The sequence below is a fragment of the Dermacentor variabilis genome, chromosome 7, assembly GCF_050947875.1.
Source record: "Dermacentor variabilis isolate Ectoservices chromosome 7, ASM5094787v1, whole genome shotgun sequence".
Taxonomy (NCBI): Eukaryota; Metazoa; Arthropoda; class Arachnida; order Ixodida; family Ixodidae; genus Dermacentor; species Dermacentor variabilis.
The window spans coordinates 4,208,088-4,221,500 of NC_134574.1; the positions used below are offsets into that span (position 1 = coordinate 4,208,088).

At 45.1% G+C, this 13,413-nt stretch overlaps 1 protein-coding gene across 2 annotated transcripts; it reads left to right on the plus strand.

Annotated features, from left to right (window-relative positions):
- Nucleotides 1-5,097: 5,097 nt before the first annotated feature.
- On the plus strand, nucleotides 5,098-11,894 carry LOC142587292 (uncharacterized). Of its 2 annotated transcripts, none has more exons than XR_012829436.1 (3): nucleotides 5,098-6,852; nucleotides 6,902-7,089; nucleotides 11,751-11,894. XR_012829436.1 is itself a non-coding variant. In XM_075698168.1 (3 exons), the coding sequence occupies exons 1-3, from the start codon at nucleotides 6,757-6,759 to the stop codon at nucleotides 11,886-11,888; spliced, it is 399 nt and encodes a 132-aa protein (XP_075554283.1). In that variant the 5' UTR covers nucleotides 6,362-6,756; the 3' UTR covers nucleotides 11,889-11,894. The 2 variants fall into 2 exon arrangements, 1 of the variants encoding a protein (XP_075554283.1); XM_075698168.1 differs by having other exon boundaries at nucleotides 6,362-6,852; nucleotides 6,925-7,089.
- Nucleotides 11,895-13,413: the final 1,519 nt, after the last annotated feature.

Below are 13,413 nucleotides of genomic sequence, written 5' to 3' on the forward strand. Positions count from 1 at the left end.
CGAACCCCAGTCGCAAAGCATCGCATAATAACCAAAGACTGCACTCGACCTCTCCGCCAGAGACCTTACCGAGTTTTGACGCGAGAACGTGAAGCTATAAGGCACCAAGTCGACGAAATGCTGCTCGACGACATCATCCAGCTGCCCAAAAGCCCGTGGGCATCTCCCGTAGTCTTGGTGAAGAAAAAGGACGGAACCCTACATTTCTGCATCGATAATCGTCGTCTGAACAAGATCACGAAGAAGGGCATATACCCCCTCCTACGAATAGACGACGCATTGGATCGGCTCTGCAATGCTAAATACTTCTTGTAGATGGACCTCAAGTCTTGCTACTGGCAAATAGAAGTCAACGAAAGAGATCCCGAAAAGACGGCCTTCATCAGCCCAGACGGCCTTTAAGAGTTCAATGTTATGCCGTTCAAACTGTGCTCGGCGCCTGCAACGTTCCAGTGCGTGATGGACACGGTTTTAGCAGGATTGAAGTGGCAGACCTGTCTCATTTACTTGGATGACGTCGTCGTCTTCACCGGAAATTTCGACGATCACCTCGGGCAGCTTGCGACAGCACTACCCAGGTAGCACAAAATAGATACGTAATGTTTTCGTAGCGTTTATCCAAGACGATAAAAACGGGTTAAAGAAGACACGAATTAGAGAACTTCGGCGGGAAAACGTTGTATATCTCTGCTAATGTGCGGCTTAATTACTTTCTTGAGACGATCTAGAACAGGTCTGCAAGAAGTATTCAAAAAGCTGGTCTAGAAATAGGATTGGAAAGACACAAGTAATCCCTTTGCCAAAACTATTCGTAACCAATTTCTAAACGTTTTTAGGACGTTATCAAAAAGCTGGTCTAGAAGCGGTCTTGAAAGGTTTACGATCATCTGAAGCTAATTTTCGCGGGGGACGGGGGCAATCAGACATCGTTGTTCAAAACATGTGTTTAGTTTTGCCTCACGCGACTGGCCTATGCCGCGCAGACATTGTCAGCCGCACCCGTTGGCAAGGCCTAGGCCAATCGCGTGAGGTGAAACTGATCGGGCGTTTCGAACAACGATCTCCAATCGCGCCCCAGATGAGTAGAAGCGTCGGTGTTGACTGTAAGAGCCATGGCGCAGTACCAAGCACTGTTCCCCGCATGGCCGGCGCATCCTCTACCAAGTCGCACAAAAATGAGCCTGTTAAGAATAATGAATCCTTAATACCGCCTTTAGTAAGCTACGATGCTTACAACCACAATGGGAATGACATCCTGCAAATAACAAATGGTGACGTCTCGGCAGGCGGCCAGACCAAGCCCTTCATGCCAAGAGTGCATGAAATGAGAACATTGTGACAAAGCGAAAACACTTTATTAAAATGTAATGCCTATGCAAGGTTCGAACAAACTGTGTGAGAAATGCAAATAGAAGTAAAAGTACATCAACAATGACAAAAGTCGCAGAAAGGATTCGTAATGAACTCGAAAGTGAACATTCGCTAGACCATAAACAAAATTCCAAGTACACATACAAAAATGAACAGAAAAGCCTGGAGTGTACTAAAGTGTCTAATTTATCATAGTAAAGAGCACATGCTATTAGATGGACTAGAGTTATGCAGAAGTGACATCGGAGCGAATGGAAGAGGTAGACTGAAAAATGCAAGAGTATGAATCTGATGGTAACTGCCTCCAAGCAATGTTACCAATCAGCTAGAAGCTTGAAAAGAGCACAAAAAGAAAACCACCGCATACCATCATAAGACAATTTTGTGACGGAAATAAAAAAATGGGAACAATGCAAAATTGGAAATATTGCCTTTAGGATATATCAAAGAAGGTAATGGCGAGAAAAAATAACCATACAACAAAAAAGCAATAAAGTGAAATTAGTACAGAATACTTAAACGGGGAATTCGCTGTAACAAGTGAACACTACTGTACTACAGCGAACGATGAGACAGTAATGCTGCATCTTGCCACTCCAGAACGTGAGAAATGAATATGCAAGCCTCATAATAGAAACTTACATAAACATGGAAATAAACTGGAATCCACTGGAAGCTGCATTTGTGTAACAAAGGAAGCAATGGTCATAATAAATAGTAAGTGTTTTATCTAAAAAGCCCTTTACAAGAGGCAAAGTTTTACCTCTCTGGCAAAAACAAAGTTGCAACGAATAATTTGCAAACCAGCAAATACATTAATTAGCACACTGACATGTCACACTTCGCGCACATCTCCAGTCTCCTAAAGTAAAAAAAAAGCACTCTGAATGAGAAAAACGTTTAGCATGTGTTTAGACATGTATGTAGCCCAGAGCAAATTCTTTGCCAGTTCACTCACACTTTCACATCCAAAAACATTTGCCACAAAGTCCAGGCACAGTTCCACTGATGTTTACCAATTCACCCCCACTTTCACGTCCAAAAATATTTGGCACACAGTCCAGGCAGAGCTTCATAGATAAACAGCTTGAGAGCACCCTACTGATTATTGTGCAGTCCCGCTGCTGGAAATAGAACTGCCGCACATGCTGGTAGTAGTTTCAATGTAGCCACACTTGCTGCCCTGGACAGGTATGCTCAGATATCTGCACTGGTGCTCCATTTTCTCGAAGTAGACACATTGATGCACTACGCTGGTAATTGAAATATTTTGAATGCACAAGTATTGGCTTCACCAGAAAGACTTGCCCACATACCACCACTGGCATATAGCATATGCACTTGCTCTTCACTCAGTAGCATTGAACTTAAGGTGTTAAGTAACTTAAGCCACGTGTAAAACCGGTGTCACACGACTACTCCCGATCGCGATCAAGCCCGATCCGGATCGAAATTATCGATGCGACTGGCTCACTCTCGTAGCTTGCGCAAAGGAGCCAATCACGACCGAGAAATTCGATTTGTAATGGACTGGATAGCGGCTAAAAGAGCCCCGTGTGAAACCGATATCAAACAATGCACAGACGTACACTAGGAAAATGTGTTGCACAAGGACAAAGAACTGCGACATGCCCTGTGGTGCGAAGCGCGCGAATAGAACACATTTAATTTAATTTATTTTCACCTTAAAGGCCCGGAGGCATTACATAAGGGAGGGCTTTAATCCTTGTAACAATGTTAGAAGAAATGTACAGAACAGTAAAGAAACAACAATAAACAAATACAAGCCAGGAACAATTGTGAAAAAAAAAAAGAACATCGTGTTAGAGTAAGGGTCGGTGGGATCGGCAATTAAGCAGTGTGGTTATTTAACATTTCGCGGAACGTTTTACGGTCAGTGCATGACACGATATCTTCTGGGAGATGGTTCCAATGGGTTATAGCGTCGGGAATGAATGAAGTGTTCATGGCAGACGATGGTGTTAATGTTTGCTATGGGATGACTGTGGCTTAAGCGAGAGGATGTACGTAAGGGTGGATTTAACAGGGAATGCCTGGAGTGTGGATGGTAATAAAAGGTGTGAAGCAAGCAGAGACGAGATATGATCCGGCGGGAAGCAAGTGATGGTAGTTCAAGTGTACGCTTTAGTGCGGTTATGCTGGTATCACGAGAGTAATTGGAAGTTATAAACCGAGCAGCGCGATTTTGTATTGCTTCTATGTCATAGGTTAGATATGATTGGGAAGGGTGCCAGATGGATGACGCATATTCCAACTGAGGACGTACGAATGTTAGATATGCTAGCTTTTTTATTTCTGGTGATGCGGCTTTCAGGTTGCGTTTTAAATATCCAAGGGTGCGTGAAGCATTAGAACAGATGGTGTCAATATGAGTTGCCCATGATAGTGTCGATGTCATGTGAACGCCGAGATATTTGTAAGACGGGGCATGATTGATAGGAGCTGAATTTATTGTGTAGGTGTGACTGGTTAAGCTGTGGTTGCGGGTGAATGACAGAGCTTTGCATTTAGTAAGCGGCATGTACCATTTCTCGCACCATACTGCGATGGAATCGAGATCCTGTTGTAGTGCGGCGATCTCATTCGAGCCTTTGATTGGGGAATATAGGACACAGTCATCCGCAAAAAGACGTAATTTATTCTTAATGTTAGCAGGTAAGTCATTGATGTAGATGAGGAAAAGCAGAGGCGATAAACCATTGTTTCCCATCTTCCAGGATGAAGCGTCGGCTGGCAGGCGCACGGTGCCGAGGACAGCAAAATGCACATATTCTGCATAACGCTCTATCATCACGTGTATTGAGGTGCACCTGTGCAGGTGTGCATGAACCTCTAATGCGCTCTGCTTAAAAGACTTCGTGCGGTCGCGAATACTGCGAGGAACAAGCAACAGTTATTAAGGCTAAACCCCATTAGCGCGATTTTGTGCGCGACAGCGACGAGCGACGGGTTCGCGCGACGGATCAGGCCGTCGCTTGAACAGATCGCTCGGTTTTGCAAATCTAGAATTCGTCGCTCGTCGCCCGGAAGTGCTATGAGCGACTAGCCAATAGCGCAAAGCCGGAACTGGATGTACATAACTCCAGTACTTCCGATTGTCGCACGGAACGAGCAAACGATTGAATTTTTATAGGTGCAAGGATAAGAACCTACTGCAAGACTTTCAGAAATATATTATGCTGCTTTTTACAGTAAAATACATCAACTTAAGTTAATAAAGCACGCGTCACGCTAGTTTCGGCGCCTATATTGCTGCCCTCATACCGGCAACACTGGGGAGACGTCGCTCGAAGTCATCGCTCGCATGGGGTGCAACTTGTAGGCGACGAGCGAACGCGACAGCCATCTCCATCGCGTCGCCTGTCGCTGTCGCGTGCAAGATCGCTTGCATGGGGTTTAAGTATTAAGCAAGGTGTGTTTTAATATGCACAAAAGGAAGTTGTTACTGAACACACTATGAATCCATAACGTACGTTCTGCGTGCTGCAAATGCACTATTGGCCTCGAGCTCCACCACTGGAAAAGCTGGCGCCACCGTCGGCGTGACGTGCTAGGAGGGATCACGTGGACATAGCGGCCGCGTCGGCTGCTTCGGGAGCGCCGAAGCGAGCTGAAAACGAGAGTTTAAATTCCCTCGTACGCTGCGGTCCTCATTTAGTGGCGAGATTTCCCCGCTTCGAGTATCTCCTTTACAACGCTTGAAAGCACTACAGTAGGTAGTGGCTGCCTTTGAAGGCGCGCAACATGGTAGGCTACTGCTCGGTGCCGCAGTGCCGGACGTACGTAACGGAGGCCGATGTCAGCCTTCTTCACACGTAGGCGCAGGACAAGAAGCCGCGTGAAGCTTTGCTCGCGAACCATAAAACCGGCAAACAGACATCGGCTACAACTCGATTATCCAGCAAGCACAGACGCGAGGAAGATTTCTGCTACAGCGCCGTGTCTGTGATGTTCAGAAAACGCGCACTGAGACGCTCGCCCGAGTCCGTTGCCCGAGTAATGTCACGAAGGTTTGGTCTATGAACTTGTCGATGCTATAGATACTGGCAAGTTCAGTGGAGTGGAAAGGGAGCGGTAAGAAGCACATTAAAAAGAAAGCATGGCATATGGTCATGTTTGTGTTATGAATTAGTGCACTGGATTACAAAAAAGGAGCAGCGGGAAATCGCACGCTGAGAACACCGATAAGCATACAGTGTGACGCAACTCTAGAAATAATATTGAAAGGTAAAAGAATTTAGAAGAAAAAAAAAAAGATTGAATCGTCGCGACGGCACATCACAGTCCCCGTAGGCGTCGAAGTCTCTACAATGAAATTATTTTTTGAACAGCTCTGATAGCGCCCACGCAACAATGGTTGCTTGTATACTGTCAAATGCTCATATTCTGCGGCCTAAAGCTCATGGCACAGTGCGAAAACGGGCACGCGGCGAAAGCGAAACAGCGCGCAGACAAGCATGCAGACGCGCAGTCGGTCGCTGCGAATCTGTGCGATCACTGCATTGAGGCTTCATTCTATTACGCTCCATTTAGTTATACAAACACTATAAGAACATATTTCACGTAGTTTGCTCTCAGCGTTTACCTACCTTTCACGCAAGAAGCCGGTTCAGGAGACCCCATCGCGGCGACCGCGCGCAGTGGCGTTCACTGTACGTATTCGGTAAAGAGATAGCGTCTGTAAACGATTGTGCTCTTTCAGTTTTCCCAAGATTATTATTTAGACAGTAAAAAGCTTCTCTCGTTTCGAAAGTACTTACAGAAATGTCCGGAAGAGCTCGCGCGTGGTGTTTTCAGTGAGCGCTGACAGCGAAACCTATGAGGAGCGCGCCACGTGATCCCTCATACTACGCCAGCGAGCCGCTTCCGATAGATGGCGACTCCGTAACTCCTCGCCGCCAATACGCGCTGTCAAAAGCAGGAATCACTGACCTGCAGGGCGTCGGGTAACACTGAACTTAGCGTCACACATTACTTCAGAAGCGTATCCCCGCAGGCTGGCTGTACCCGGTTTGGAGGCAAACCGGATGTGACGTAAGCCAGTGGCGTACTCCCTGCCCCCAGATAGGTACTTGTACGCCTAGGGAAGGACGCTGCTAGGTGCTGCTGCTAAATCCCTGTGGTGTGTGCCGGCCACATGCCATGCACATGCGGCCACTGCCGGCTCACGTAGGTTCGTTCGCGTGGTCTTGTTACGCCTCGCTGGATCGTGTTCAGTCATGCCGTCCTTGTGCGGCGTCATTGTCGGTGAGTCAGGTTAAATTCTTAAATAGGTCGCGCCTGCGCCTAATTGAGTCTATGAAAGCCTGCACATTCAGTTTTGTGGGCTACAATGCAGTGCGGCTGGCGTGAGTTGTCTCCACGATGCGCTTCGAGCGTGTCGATTTCGCCGTTCTTTATGTTGGCGGAAACGACCTTGAAAGCAACATGGATCCACAAGAAATATGCGACAACATCAAGGTAAGTCTACTGAAATCAAAAAATTTGAAACAATAATAAGCGCTAATAGTTGTGTTGTCTTTTAAATTTTAGGCCTTGATCAACGAGACAGCCCCCGTCGTGCTGGTTTTCAAGGAGCTCCCTCGTTGCGTAGAACATGCTGATGCGGAACAGAAAATGCAAAATCGTCGCTTGCTCAACCGCAAATTGACGGCTACGCTGAAGCGCATGCAGTGTCTGCGGAATTTGAACCCCGAGGTATGGACCCCCCCTTTTCCAGCGGCATGCCATTACATACCGTCAGGAACACGCTTGGCTTATTTCTGACTCGGTAAAAAATGTTTCACTTTTTCTCGCTGCTCGCTGCGGAAGAAATGCGGACCGTTTGTCGTAGTTGTGTCTCCATTACAGGGTGGCATTACTGCGGTGAACAAAGCAAGTGTTGCCGTACATACTGTGCGCATTTCACCCTTTGTTGGGCGGTCGGAAAATATTGGTCCCACTTTTCAGGGCAACTTCGCTACTCTGTAGCGGTGAAGTGTAATTTCTACCATTGAACATTCCTGTGTAGATATGTTTCTGAATCACGTTAAGCACATTTTTTCGTCCATTTCTTTGTCAAACAATGCGATAGAGCGATTGCGCAGATTTACTTCCCGTTCTATAATGTTTATTTTATTCTATTCTATCGCCTTCCTTCAAACCACCACAGCGGCAAATGGACTCTTTTTATCGAAATTCCGTGTTTTCATATAAGCTGAATTTTGGTGCGGTTAGGTGTCTAAATTTCTCGTGCCCACAGCTACCAAAACAGGTGATCAAATTATTAGCATCGCGAACAAATCGCATTCCTACATATGCGAGCTGCTACATACGAGCCCTCAAGAATTCTCAAGAAGCATCTTTTTTTCTAAGAACCCTTGTGATATCGGAAAGCCCTGATTGAGGATTCTCACACAAAGCATGCTCAGTAAGTATAATGAAAACGTGCACAAACAATGTATACTTTACTGGGTACTCTGGCTGCTTGTAATCACATTACAGGTGACCACGAGTAGGTAGAAACGGGCCTTGAGGCTGTATAGTGGGATGTAATATTCCCACTTTTCGCTATTACAGAATCGTAGTCAGCTTTGAGATTTTACGTTATGTCAAAAATACCTCATAAAAAGAAAAAGCACTTGTAATGTCTCGGACACAAAGCAGCCTGTTCTCTGCTTGCGTCTATGAAAGGGTTAAGATGCACACACTATTCAAAGGTCGCATTAAGGAAGAAATGAGCGGCACCGTACTGCCTTCATTTCTTCAAACCCTTCAACAAAGCTTGAACAAGAAATGCACGCGAGGGTGTCACTACAGACAGCTGCGGCAACACTGACGCATGCGCGAGAATATAAAATGAGGTGCAGCTGTGCGGTGCACGCTGCCGTGAAGTTCGAATTAGTTTCCCCCTTGCGAAACTACCGGAAAGGATATATTGCATCCATCGGTGTTAATATATTTTCTTGTTTTCAGCCAACATACACATCCCCGTTAAATCAAATAGATCACTGTAGATGGTGGCCACAAGCATATTACAAGAACTGTGAATTGGAAGCTGTTAGCTGCCTGTGGCACAAAGTCATGCAAGGGTACATGTAGTCTTTGTGTGCACATTGACTTCATGTTTTACTAATTTGACTGGCTCCTATTGCACTCTGGCTGAATAGCAATAACACACAGGCCACTTTACATTCGAATTACTTGAAAGTCTGCGAAAGCTGAAGGTACATTCATAAAAGTTCATAAGTCCATGGCATTAGTGAAAACAAATCTAAACGTTTTCTGGTACAGCTGTGCGTTGTCAGAAGTGGCTCAATGCATTGCAGTGATTGAACAGGCACATATTGGCTGTACCACTTGGATTTCAGCCTGCATGCGTTGGCTGGACAAAAAATTCTACCATATTTTACCTCCAAACTTTTGCTCATGAGTGGAAAGCGCTGTTTCTGTTGTAAATAGATGTGGCTTGCACACAAGGTATGTGCATGCTAAGTGTCTTGGTAAAGAAAAGTAAAGGTATGCTGCACGAACAGAAGGTGCTGCAGCCACATAACCTGACCTTTGATCTTCATTATGCTCGCAGATTGAAGGGATGGAACTAAGTGCGTGTCTTTTAAATGCTTGATTTCAGCCAGTTAAATTTGCCAACACGGGGATTCGAACCACTGGTGTCCATCTGCTGTTGGGCTGGACTCTCAATTTAGTGAGAATACTAACTACTGCATTCATTGGTGCTGACAGATATCAAGTCAGTTGTAGCTCGGCATTACTGTATTCCGTTTGTCACCAAAATGCTAGAGAACCACTTGAGATCCTTCGATGTCAGCATCCTCATAATCAGTGGGCACCCCATAAGAAAAATAGGTCAATTTCGGATGGTATCCTTGCAAGTGTGAGAAGGCTAGGCCACAGAAACTCGTGTTTCTGATTTGTGCACTATTCAGCCACGTTAAAATATGGGTAGCCTAGACATCTAAAAGACGAGGAGCAAGCAAATTGAATGCAGCTACCAAGCAAAAAATGTGGAAGCGTAAGCTGTTGATTTTCTTACTCTAAAGGCACGTTCACACTGAAGACAAAGCGGCTAAACCGGGCAAAGCTCTTGGCCAGGCGGATAAAAGCAGGCCTTAAACGAGGCGGCAAGCCCGATCGCTCGCGGACCACTTTTTTTTCCCGCCCGCCAGAGCTGTCCGCTTTGCCGCAGCCAATCAGAACACCAGACGACGGTGGCGTGATGACGACGGTGGCGTGTGCGCGATAAGGATGGACGACCGGTGCCACGAGACGGCGACAAGTGCGCCACAAAAACGTTTGATGCTCCGCCTCGGCGGTGCGGGCAGCCAGGCAAGCCGTCCAGTATACAGGGTGTTTCAGCTAATTTGTGCTGAGGCTTTAAAAGAGAAAGACGGAAAGAAACTAGGCCTGCAGTACTCAAATGCAATCAATTCAGTAAACTACCCTTTTGAGCAACTTTAATACTTACAGCTCATTCAGAAACATCTGCTTTATTTTATGAAGATAGCTGCTGTGGTTATTTTTTCAGGACAAAAGAAAGTGCACAAGATCGAAAAAACTACCATGCAACTATGCACTATTGAGCAGTGACGAACAAATGAACAATGCGGCATGCAGACAGGATGTAAAAGATATGCAGATCCGACACACTGAAGATTATGTAACCAGCTTTCTTTGCTGCTTCTGTTCATTGATGGCATTTGGCAGTGATATGTTAAATGTTACCTTGCATGCACCACTTGTGTTTGTAGTACAGAGCTCACAGGCAGACGTGCACTCCGATGCTCAAGGTGGTGTTGTGCACCATCCATATCCTGTGAGAGTAGTGGCACTGTCATTCCCTCACATGGCGCATCGCATAGCGGGTGACGTAGAGAAATCCGTTTATTTAATCCTTAGGAGAAATAGTTGCTGCCACGTCCTGTGCCCGACAGAGCAGCGCCTGCTGGCCACCCAGGCTTCTGTCATGCAGCATGGCCTCCCAGTGTTGCAGTGTAGGGACATTGAAGTTTTGATGCTGGACCACCACTTGCATACTGTCGTTTTGAGGCCGTGGTGCTGTATTGCAGCTTTGCATCTGCACATCCTGTGTCAATTGCTGGCATGGACACACTTGCCGTGTTTATTTTTTCAGAAATAGCATAAACATGCCATACCACACCTTGAACTATCATTATAATATTTTTATTTTGCCACCACAACTGTCACCATGTCTAGTTGTAGTGTTTTTCTTTTAAAGAGACTCTATACGAAGGATGCTTTCTGATGGCATCTTTACCTTCTCGTATGATCATTCAGCAAGCACAAAGTGCTGCAGCTTCTGCAATGCTTTTGCCTATTCCTTCCAGGCACACTACTCTCAATGTATCATTTGCGCTGAAATAGAATACCGCCCATTGCTCAAAGCAGCTTCAATATAGATTCCAATCGGAAGAATAGGCAGACTTGTGGCAGTATATGACTTTCTATAGCCATAAAAGGCAAGCTAGCATAGTGGGGCATCTCAATGCTTGTAAAAGCATTCAACTGCATGTATCTCGAAATAACTAAGCTCAAGCAGACACTATCAAAATTCGTGCTTGTCACGGTGAGTTGGTGCGGGAACTTGAAGGTGTCGCTTTTCCTTCATTTTTGTGTGTCTCATGTTTTTGCTAAACCCGCCGTGGTTGCTCAGTGGCTATGGTGTTGGGCTGCTGAGCACGAGGTCGCGGGATCGAATCCCGGCCACGGCGGCCGCATTTCGATGGGGGCGAAATGCGAAAACACCCGTGCGCTTAGATTTAGGTGCACGTTAAAGAACCCCAGGTGGTCAAAATTTCCGGAGTCCTCCACTACGGCGTGCCTCATAATCAGAAAGTGGTTTTGGCACGTAAAACCCCAAATATTATTAAATATTATGTTTTTGCTAAGGCTCTTGCCACAGCAAAGTTGCACTTGTGGTATTTTAGAAGGGTAATTTACTAATCACCTAGGTGATGTCATTTCCTTCATTTGGTTGCACTTTGTGCATCAGTGCAATAAATAGGTCAAACGGCTTAATACGAAATGTTGCCAGGCCATTTTGGCACAACACTTGTGGATAGCATTTTGGTGTGGCTTGGGCGAGACTGAAAGAGAGAAATTGACACATACAAGCACAAAGGCCAGGCACTGTGGCCTGCACAACCACTAGAATAGCAGCTAGTCTTATCAATTCATACTGAGTATCACAAAGTGTAACGTTGCAAGAACTGTAGCTTGGTTGATGAGACAAGGCACTTACAGCTGTAGCTGAAACATGTGTGATCAACATGTACAAGGTTACAATACTCTACACCCTTTTTGTATTTAAGTTTTTAACTTTGCCCACAATCTGATTACAGCTTTCCAGAGTTCCTTGGAAAATCCTCTCATGCACCTACCATGTGGCGTGCAAGATGGCAGCAGCAGCTGTGGGAACAGTTGAAGAGGCGAAGAAAGGTCCACTTTATAATAGGTTGTATGTAAATAAAACTGATTGAACTCAACCGATTCGGCTTCCACTTTTGTCAAGACAATTGTCAGCAAAGCAACGGGCGATACTAATAAATAGTGCATAGAAATTCTTGGAAGCCCCGTCAGCTTTCTTGCTGTTAACGGGCTGTGTTGGTGAGGTGGTTTAGGCAGGGAATGCCAATTCACGAGGGATGGTCATGGCCACCATGTTCAATGTATGTGCAGCATTAATCAGTTCTCTAGACCGAGTGCACTAATGTCATGGCAGGCCAGCACTTTGTCACATGATACATTTTCGAACCTCGCATGCTTTCTTTGGGGCTGAGAAAATTAATGAAGCATGAAACTAAAATCGGCATGTTGCAGTTTTCAATTAACCATCACTGCATTTGTCCATTCTTGAAACAAATTTTATTGTACCAAATGCATACAGAATGAATTTGTGGAATATCCAAAGTACATTTTGCTTGTTTTGGTCAAGCAGCTGGCAGAACAAAACCACAAAGTTCCAAAGCAGAAAGGTAACACTTCTTTTGAAGTACACAATTGGCGAAACAGTGTTGCTAACACACGAGTGCAAAACTTGCAGCCGAGTAAAAAAAGAAGGGAGCTGCTACACGCCACTTGGTTCCTTGACCATTCATTTTTTTCTTTTGTGGCTGATTTTTAAAAATCCTTGCTATAGCAAATGCAAGGACATCAGAAAATCAACGCACAACAGATATTGGTGCTATGGTGTAAAGTAATGAAGATATAATTTTGCATGCACATTATTTAGTCTGAAATAGAGGGATACAGCACAAACATTACTCTTCAATCCCAATAAAAAATATGGAACTCGAGGGCTATGGATAAATCTTGAGGGCCTCGGCTTCTGTAATGTGCAGCTATACTTAAGTACACAAGCGTTTTTGAATTCTGCCTCTACCTGGGTGCAGCTTTGTGACCTGGAATAAAAAGCCACAGCCATCGAGCTGCTGCAGTGGCGACATCACAGTAAAAGGTGATAGCGAAAAATTAAAACAATAATATGGCCATGCAACTTGCACATCAGATAGGTCACCTGAAGCTTCTATTTCCAATTTTTCTGGTGTTGCATAGAAGGACAAAAATTTTGAAAAGTAATAGTGTACAATTTTCATACACTAACAATTATGCATATCTAGTTTTTTTTTTAACCATGCTGATATTTAGCAAAAAGTTTTGAGCACAGAGAGCCCGGCGTTTTTGCAAAGGAGTTTCTAGGTGAGGTGGACACACTTTGCTGCTAATGCGAGTTTCAGAAAATTAATTTTGAAAAATTCAGTCACTTTTTTATTAGTAACTTGGCGGCAGCCTTCTAAATGGCATATTTGGAGGCAGTCGCATGTGAACGCACACCCTTTCTTTTTCTAAATCTCGAAAATTGCACTTATTCTGAAATATTGATTATCGCACTCAATTGAGTACAATCAAAACTTGGTGCATCCTCCTCCACATCAGGCGGCAGTGCCCTGTCAAGAAGTGTGGGACAAAGCTTAAATGATAGCCTGACATGGCACACTGACGCAC